Source organism: Danio rerio, chromosome 9 (assembly GCF_052040795.2).
Source record: "Danio rerio strain M-AB ecotype USA chromosome 9, GRCz13ab, whole genome shotgun sequence".
NCBI lineage: Eukaryota > Metazoa > Chordata > Actinopteri > Cypriniformes > Danionidae > Danio > Danio rerio.
In genome coordinates this window covers 54,815,001-54,825,374 of record NC_141029.1, presented here as the reverse complement: position 1 = coordinate 54,825,374, position 10,374 = coordinate 54,815,001, and the positions used below count along the sequence as shown (strand labels likewise).

The window sequence follows — 10,374 nt, the reverse complement described above, 5'->3', positions numbered from 1 at the left end:
GTAAGGTGTATCTAATAAAGTGGCCAGTGAGTGTATATACATACATGTAACATTTTAAAGGGTGATATGACCTTGCTTGGGATGAGAATTAATTACATTTTGTCACATCAAAACCACAATCAATGTTTACATTTCAACGTGATTTGAAGGATTATGGCAAAGTAAAAACATTTAAAATCACAATTATTAATATTATAGGATCAAACTAATATGTCATCAATGGACTCTTGTTTAAAATGTCTTTTTTTCCCACCCCATTATAAGTGATAGTTGCTGACGTTTTAATGGATAGCTTCAGATAAGTCATGTAAAATATAAGATGCCAGGAGGAGGCCTCGTGGAAGATCCAGGACACGCTGGAGCGACTATGTCTCTCGGCTTGCCTAGGAACGCTCGGGATTCCACCGGAGGAACAGGAGGAAGTGTCTAGGGAAGTCAGGGGTTGTCTCCTGAGACTGCTGCCCCCGCGACTCGACCCCGGAAAAGCTGTAGAAAATGAATGAATGAATGCTTTAAAAGGCCCTTTATAACAGTGCTTTTACTGTGGCTGTTCCTCCCATGCAGCGTGTAAAACAAACATGTATTATAAGGCATAATCCACCACACCTCCTTTGATCAACACACTATTCATTATAAAGCTGAAGCTGCTTGTTTGTTCAGTTTATTTCTGAACTCTTCTTGCTCAAACTTGCCTTCGCCCTCAGGAAAAACAGGAGATTCTTTCAAATTCGACAGTGCATGTACAGGCGACACGGTGGCTCAGTGGTTAGCACTGTCACCTCACAACAAGTAGGTCACTGGTTTGGACCACTTGGCATTTCTGTGTGGAGTTTGCATGTTCTCCCAGTGTTGGCGTCGGTTTCCTTCGGGTGCTATAAGTGAATTGGATAAGCTAAATTGGCCGTAATGTATGAGTGTGTGTGTAAATGAGTGTGTATGAGTGTTTCCCAGTACTGGGTTGCAGCTGGAAGGGCATCCGCTGTGTAAAACATATGCTGGATAAGCTGATTAACCTTTTGAATGGCTTTTTCATATTGTTATGTATGTTTGATGCATTTTTTCCTAACTTTATTTATAGAATTTTACAAACATCATATATTTTAGTAGAACATTATTGCACATTTTGACATATAGAAAGAGAGAAGTAAACAAAGATCCAAAATAATTGTCATAATTATTGACCCCAGATATATTTATATATTTAAAAACATTTAATAATAAACAATACAGTGAGATATTAATATGCGGATGATCAGTAACTTCTTAAAGTTAAATGCACGTAGCTCTTCTTGTTGACTCTAAGTCTGTTCTTTCCTAAGCTCAATCCTTTTCTCTATCAATAATTCTCCAGTAAATTTTACAACTCATGCTTAAAATCTTGGGGTTATATTAGATAGTATGCTTCTGTTTATTATACATATTAGTAATATTTCACGATCTGCCTTTTTTACTTGCGTAACATTGCAAAACTTCACCCTTTACTATCTCAACGAAGTACTGAAGTACCGAAGTACTGCTTGTTCATCACTTGTCTTTGGCTGGTGATCCATACAGCAATACGCAACAGTGACACAACTTTACTTGGTATTGCATCAAAAATAACAGCATAGTCTTTCGGTTTTACAGGAACTTTACATTTTTAAGGAAATCTGAGTATGACAAAAGCAATCCATGTTCATCAAGTAATTGACTGACTGTAAATATTCCATTGTCATACTAAGATTGATTGAATATAGACTTCAATTTGTACAAGATATCTCTATTAATCCACAGAAATTCTGATGTGGTGTAAAACTATGTTCATAGAGCAACTGCCAAGCCAGCAATGCCTGCTCATGAAAACTTGCCAATTTAAAAGTTTTAAAATAAAATGTATGCCACCCATAGAATTAAATATACAATTTGGAAAGATATGCCACAAAGTTTCTTCATTTTTAATATATTCAATTATCCATTTTATCTGAAATACCTCATGGAGATCTTTAAAATGTAACATTTTAAGGCACCCAAAGGGCACATGTTTTAGCACACAATGCCTCATTTGCATATCTAAACTAGACATTTATACAAACAATGACCTATTAATAAGTCACTTAGATTAATTGAAAATTAAGGAAATGAGCTTCTTTCTTGTGCAAATATGATGAGATCTTTCATGCTACTTGAGTATTTATCTCTTTTTTATTGCATTATTTCTTTTAACTTTTTTTGTATTTTTTCTAATGTATTTTATTTTATTTTTTCTCTTCATCTTTTGTATGTACTGTGATTATTGTGTAAAAGAACTGTTATCTTTTACTGTATTCTAAGTTGTATTATACAGTTTCTTGAAAATATAAAAAAACAATGACCAATTCATCTGTGAGTGATGTAAAGTTATGAAAATTCAACTAGATTAAATATATTTAAAACATGTTTTCTTTAAAATCCTGCAGTTGTTCTGCTATATGAAAAAATATATATTTAAAAAATAATAATGATAATAAAGCAAAAAAAAAAAAAAAACTATGAGATATTAATATGTGGATGACCAGTAACTTCTTAAAATTAAATGCCAGTAAAACTGAAGCCCTTCTGGCTGGCTCTAAGTCTGTTCTTTCCAAAGCTATTTTTTCCCATCATCATTACAATTCATCATCACTTTTCTTTGGCTGGTGGTCCATATAGTATACAGAACTTCTCAACAGTGACACAACTTTACTTAAAAATAACAGCATAGTCTTTCGGTTTTACAGGAACTTTACATTTTTAAGGAATTCTGAGTATGACAAATGCAATCCATGTTCATCAAGTAATTGACTGACTGTAAATATTCCATTGTCATGATTGAATATAGACTTCATTTCATACAAGATATCTCTATTAATCGACAGAAAATACTGATGTGGTGTAAAACTATGTTCATAGACCAACTGCCAAGCCAGCAATGCCTGCTCATGAAAACTTGCCAATTTAGTTGGGATTTTATCAATATAGAGAAGTTTTAAAATAAAATGTATGCCACCCAAAGAATTAAATATACAATTTGGAAAGATATGCCACACAGTTTCTTTATTTTTGATATATTCAATTATCCATTTAACTAAAATACCTCATGGAGATCTGTAAAATTTAACATTTCAAGGCACCCAAAGGGCACATGTTTTAGCACACAATGCCTCATATGCATATTTAAACTAGACATTTATACAAACAATGACCTATTAATAAATCACTTAGATTAATTGAAAATAAAAGAAATGAGCTTCTTTCTTGAGCAAATATGATGAGATCTTTCATGCTACTTGAGTATTTATCTCTTTTTTTATTGCATTATTTATTTTAACTTTTTTTTCTAATGTATTTTGTTTTATGTTTGCTCTTTATCTTCTGTATGTACTGTGATTATTGTGTAAAAGAACTGTTATCTTTTACTGTATTCTAAGTTGAATTATACAGTTTCTTGAAAATATTAAAAAGAAAACAACGACCTATTCATCTGTGAGTGATGTAAAGTTATGAAAATTCAACTTAAATATATTTGAAATATGTTTTCTTTAAAATCCTGCAGTTTTTCTGCTATATGAAACTTAAAGTGCTTAAATTACATGCATTAGTTGCCCTCAAATCTTAGAAAATATACACAAACACGCCCACGTGAGCATGTTTACACGTTTGTAGGTCATCTGGGAAGTCACGTGGGCTTGTTTTGTTTGTTATGTGGATGAATTCATACACCATCTCACTACTATTTGGTTTAGTACGTTTGGTTTTGTCTTCAGGTTTTATTGTGCATAAGAATATTTTGCGTGTGTCTTTTCAAAGATTTGCTGCAGCGGCGGCGCGCCCCCCGTGACGTCACGAGTTTGTCGAGTATAAAAGGGCGCGAGTGGGCGGATTATCTGACTGGAGTGTTTTTGTGAGAAGCGTTTGTTATTGTTGTGAAGAAGACTGAACAATGGTGCAACTTTCGAAAACTGGAGTGCGAGACACGCTCAAAGCTGGTCATCCACCTGCAGGTTTGGAGATTTCGTCGAATATGAAGCTTGTAAACACGTCTATTGACCAAATGGTGGTTTGTTTATGTCGCGAAAGCAGTTTGAGATTCATTTTAACTCGTCGATAACCGTATTAATTCTGATATAAGTGCTAAACGTTGAGTTGTGTTACTGTGGGCGTGTAGTTTAGTCAGAGTTTTGTTGTAGCTTTGCGGTGAGAGGATGAAAAACAGCTCTTGTTTTCGTGGTAGAGTTCACAGGATGTGAGTTCAGACTTGACTCATTTTCTTCTGATATATACATCGATTATTTACTACAAACATCCACTTAGGCTTAAAATAATGCGCGTTTTATAGATTTAAGTTAGTGTTTGTTTAAACAGTTAAACTACTTTGCAGTTGCATATTAAACTTATATGCTCAAATGCTTAACATGTGCCATATATGCACATAGATGTGTTCATAGTTCCATATATATATATATATATATATATATATATATATATATATATATATATATATATATATATATATATATATATGCGCAACTTTGCATTATTTAATTTCAACCGTGCATATTTTATTTTGATACATGGAGTAACTGTGTGATGTTTGAATCAAAGTAACTGATTACTAATTGCATCGTTAACTTAAGATTAAATTCCAAATTATTGTCTTTAATTACAACAAAGTTTTAATTTAGGAATTTTGTTTACTTTACTCGATTGTAAAAACGCCTATAAATCTCAAAACAACAAATCAAACTCACCAAAATCAATCTAAATATAATGCACAAGTTTTTTACTAACAAGCACCGCTTTGTTTGGTTAACACGAATAATTGCCTTGCAAAAAAATTTGAAAAACTTTGTATTATCTGCAAAATATTTGTATTATAAAAATTGTAATTGATTTTTTTTTTTACAAAACTGTTAATCATTTTTACAGCGTTTTAAGCTAAATACATTATTATAAGCATCTGCAATTTTAAAGAAGTGTTTTTTTGCATTTTAACTTTAAAATCTTAAACGTATGGATACTACAGAAAAATTCCCACAATGCTGAAATGCCTATTAATCTCAACATGGCATAAATTAAACTCGCCAAAATCAAGCTAAATATAATGCTTAAGCTTTTTAATAACAAACAATAATTTGTTTTGGTTAACACATAATTGCTCTGCAAAAAAAATTAATATAAATATCTAGGCATGAACAATTCCAAAGCAATACTCCTTTCATGGTTCATATATGAATAACGTCTGATTAAATCAATTGTTTATTAAGCAAGTGCAATCATATTTTAGTTGAGAAACTTAATCTGCAAAAGATTTATATTATAAAAAATGTAATTGATTTTATAAAACACTGTTAATATGATTAACGGTTTTGTAAGCTAAATACATCATACTGTGAGCACCTGTAATTAAGATAAGGGTGTTTGTTGCATTTTAACTTTAAATCATACAAACTTCAATACTAAGGATAAATTTGCCTATAAATCTCAACACAGCATAAACTCTTTTAATATCAAACATGGCTTTCTTTAGTTAAAAGAAATAATTGCTCTGCAAAACAACTTAAATATGAATATTTAAGCATGAATAATTTCTGATTTAAATCCTTGTTTATTAAGCAAGTGCAGTTATCTTTTAGTTGAGAAACTTAATAATCTAAAAATGTTTGTATTATAAAAATTTGATTTTATAAAGAACTGTTAAACATGTTTACAGTGTTTAAGCCAAATGAATGATTATAAGTAATTGTAATTTAAGAATAAATATGTATTTTGTTGCATTTTAACTATAATCTTAAACATATGGACTTTAATACTGCAGAAAAAAGAAAATAATAAAAAAAATATATATATATATATGAATCGTAATCCGTTCACCTTTTCAGTGGATAAGAATTTAATTGCATTAACTAGCCACTATAACTAATTACACCTAATGGGTAAGCTTCTCAAGTATCATCATGTGCATCACCACTGTATTAATGCCGTCATAAATATAGTGAAGGAAGTTGGACCATCATATTAGAGCATTAAATGTTAAAGTTTATGTTTAAAGTGCCACAAAAACAACCTGTTATAAAAAAGCATGCATTTTAGTCATGTGACTGTACATGCAATGTTCTGGGCTTTCCAGTCACACACGCACTGAAGCTCCTGTTGTTCTGGTGCACTAGAGCTTTGCCTAAATTCACTTTATTAAACTGATCTGAGCGGACGGCTGTTTTATGGAGCACATTTTTGCACGCTCCTCGCCCTCAGGCCTTCACAGACCTGCCAAATGTTCATAAACAACAGGCCCAGTGGACTGAGATGATGATAGGGGAAGCCTCGCAGGATTGCAGGAGTCCAAACTCTCATGGACCTGACTGAATTTGAGAGATTAGACTTAGACCAGGTTTTCAGTAAAAAAGTTTCTGCTGTGTGCTCAGCTAAATACCATGTTGTTTAGATTAAAATAAAGTGTTGCATTGGAGTAACCCAAAAGACTAAAAAAATATTAATAAATGAATTAAAATAAATTAAATAAATGTATAAAGTGAATTAAAATTGAATTAAATAATTAATTGAAGAAATGAATCAAATATATAATAAAAATAATTAAATAAAGGAAATAAAAAATAAATAAAATTAAATGAAAAATAAATGAAATGAATTAAAAATAAATTAAATAATTACTTGAATAAATAAACGGATTAAATAAATTTAATTACAAATCAATTAAATTAATTAAATGTAAATAAAATAATAGATAAATAAATGTGCTAGGAAAAAGTAAAGAGAGAAATTTACTTATGTTTACGGACTTTTTAAATGCATTTTAATTTAAGTTATTTGTTTAAAGCAGTAATACAATTGATGCATTTAAATTATTAGTAGTGATGGTGGTACATGTCTGAAAACTAAGCGCATTTGTACAATAGTTTTCTTAATAATGATAGTTAAAACAAATTATTTTTCTGAATTTGTTATTGTTGTTAGTTCATTTAGTCAATAGTATTGACCATTTTCATGTTTGAATTTTTTTGTTCTTTAATTTTAAGTGTAAACATTTTTATTTCTTGATTAGTGGCTTTCTCATTTTTATTGATAATACTAATTAACAAAATAAATAAAAATAAACAAAATTAACATTCACTAAATTAAAGTCTTATACTATTATGTTTTATAATTGGTTTCTTTTTCTTACGTTTAATAATATATTTTATAACAATTTGTTCTTTAAGCTTGTACTTTTTTTATAAAAAGCAATGAACTTCTAAAGTTTAAGGAAATTGTTGTATATACGTTTTATATTTTATTTAGAATTTGTATATTTCTTTGTTTATTTTATATACTTTATTTACCTTTTATAATTTATATTTCATTTTGTTAGATTTTATTTATTTGTATACATTTATTTATATTGTTTTGATTTATACCTTATTTATGTTTATTTTATATATTTTAATGAATTAATATTTATTTTTAATTTGATAATTTTTTGATATTTATTTTTATATCTAATAATATTTATTTTTGTTTGTTTTCATTTATTTTTATATAATTTTTAAATGTATTTTTTTATTTATATTAACTTTTTTTTATTTATTTATAGATTTTTTTTTCATATTTATTTATTTATACATTTTTTATTTAATGGTTTTTATTTATTTTAAATCTTTATTTATATTTGATATATTAATAAATTTTTTTAATATATTTAATTTTATACTTGTATTGATTTATATTTATATTTCATCAACTAGTATGACATTCCAGAGTTTTATCGTCTCGTGTTTTCTTAAATAAAAGTAGATAAATAAGTTTGTGTTTTAGCTAATTGCGTTAGTTGAAGTGAACCTTTTTTTATTTAATTCATGTTCAGTGAAAGCAGGAGGAAAAAGAGTGGTGAAGAAGAGCGCTGATGAGAACGCCAACGTGGAGAAGGAGACCAGGAAAACGGACAAACCCAGGTACATGCACTCAAATCCTGCAGAGGAGAAGAAATTAAATTTAGCTGTTTTAAACACCTCCTCTCCTCCCTCCTGAGCCAATGTCTCTGGGAGTTTGCTCAACTTTTAATGAACACGTTTCATAAAATCTGGGAGTAAGACAGAATGTGCAGTGGTTTTCTAAAAACCACTGGCAGCGACTTCTATTCCTGAGGGCTTTATATTTCATTCTGGCATGCAACAAATCATCTAAAAGCAATTAATCAAAAGTATAATGCATGGAAGATTTAAAATGCATGAACTTTTTTGCATTTGTTTTAATGTTCCTGCATGCATCTGAAAATTAATGAAGCAGAAACGTGTTGCTAAAAATGATTCAGTGCTGCTTTGCATGAAGTTTCAAATCCATTATTTGTACTGCATGACTCTTCACAATAGTTATCCAAAGCAGCTATACAAATGATCTGTTATGCTTACTGTTAATGGTTTTTGTAATTGAATAACACAGTATTTAACGGTAATATGATCTGTATTTTACTGTAGGACAGTTATTTAATGTATTTTAAACTTGCCTTGTGAACATTACTGTATTTTACAGTAAATGTATGCATCTCACTTTGTAAATGCATATACCACACGATAAATGGTGCTTCAAATGTGAATACAGCACTTTAGCTGCAATTTATTTTCAGTAAGTTACATTACAGTCCAAATTAGAAAAGTTAAAGAGTTGTGTGGGGCGCAGTGGTAAGCACAGCAAGATCGTCACTGGTTAGAGCCCCAGCTGCTCCAATTTCTCCCACAATCCAAAGACGTGTGTTGCGTCCTTTTAGATGTTACTATTAAACTGAGTATGTGACATAACATACAATAGAGTGGACGAACTATGAAGTCACCTTGTAGGCTAATCGGCTGCTAGTGCTGTAATTCAGTGCTGTGTTCTGGTTTTATTTTGTGCTGATTTGTTGTGCAGGTCTGTGCTGGCCCCGTCCAGAATGCAGCATCTGAGTCTTCTTCTGTCTGGACCACTGGAGAAGGTTTGTTGCACGTATTTATTTTTGACTTTATTCATAGAACTTAAGACATGTTACACTGTTTAATGTCATGTATATTTAACAATTAACTCAATTGTTGCACTTCATGCCATATCATTGCATGCGTGCAGAGAATGCAGTTCTGTAGTTTGCATGCTTTGATATGTCTCTGGTACTGTAGTAGCTGTCGTAGTTAAAGATGAATGCTTTTCTAATGCATGTAAATCTCTACACGGGCACTGATGCATGCAGATTTTTTTTTTACCTGGGCATTTTTCTTTTTATAATTGGACTACAAGACAACTGGGGCGCAGATCATTCATTCAGTTCAGTTTAGTACAGGTTCATTTTCTGAACTCATCAACCCACTGCAATGATCTGTGGTCTCTGGCTTTACTGACACACTAAAAGCAGTGGTTAATGGTAAACTGTGGTCAATGGTTAACTTGTTTAGCTGTAGAAGTGTCAGCTTCCAAGCAACTGTTAAATGCCATTTTTGTTTAACTTTGTCATTTTTACATTTAATAATAATATTAATGCCTTTTTTTTTTTTTTTTACTTGTTTCGGTTTGTCTAGCTTAAGTTACTATTTTAGTTTTTTTTTTTTAAATGAGATTGATAACAGTAATGTAGTTATTTTAAGTATATATTTTGTAACTTGAGTTACTAAGTTATTTTTTACATAACCATTTTAATCAAAGTAAAGCTATTTTATTATATTTATATGTAATTATAATACTATTTAATTAAGTATATCAATTTATTATTTTTAAATTAAATATATTAAATGTATATTTTAATTAAATTAATTATGTTTGTTTAAAGTATAATTATATTTATTGTATTAAATTTACTTTAAAAAAATTCTAATTTGTTTACAATATTTATTCTTTGTTTGTTTTTTAGCTTTACAAAGTATTTTATTATTATTATTTTTATTTTATTTATAATTTTTTTATTATTATTATTATAATCATTTCTTTATTTATTCATATGATTTTTCAATTAAACTTGACCGATGAATCTTTATTTGAACTCTTTCTATATATTTTCTAACTTTAAGTTACAAATTTTAATAATAACTAAGGTTTAATAATAGCCATTTTAATAAAAGTGATGATGAAACTAGAAGCCAAGTTTTATAAGTACAGTTTCAAATTGGTTTCACATTTTGGATGTATACAATTGTAAATAATAATAATAATAATAATAATAACAACAATGACACTCAAATTTTTATTTTTATAAGTGATTTTAATTATAGGAACGAATGAGACATTTTAATGATTTATTTTGTTTTGATATTTTGTAATGTTGTTAATATTGTTTTATAATAATTTAAGTATAATATTTATTATATTAAATTTACTTAAATTCTTTCAAATTTCTTTTTAAATTTTCTATTTAATTTCTTTGGG

At 29.3% G+C, this 10,374-nt stretch overlaps 1 protein-coding gene across 1 annotated transcript in view; it reads left to right on the top strand.

The window, feature by feature from the left end:
- Positions 1-3,883: 3,883 nt before the first annotated feature.
- The window catches only part of dap1b.2 (death associated protein 1b, tandem duplicate), a 7,817-nt gene continuing 1,326 nt past the window's right edge, over positions 3,884-10,374 (top strand). The window contains exons 1-3 of the mRNA XM_087268640.1: positions 3,884-3,998; positions 7,856-7,943; positions 8,896-8,959. Of these exons, the coding sequence (XP_087124766.1) occupies positions 3,938-3,998; positions 7,856-7,943; positions 8,896-8,959 (213 nt within the window). The 5' untranslated portion in view covers positions 3,884-3,937. The remainder of the gene's footprint in view (positions 3,999-7,855; positions 7,944-8,895; positions 8,960-10,374) is intronic.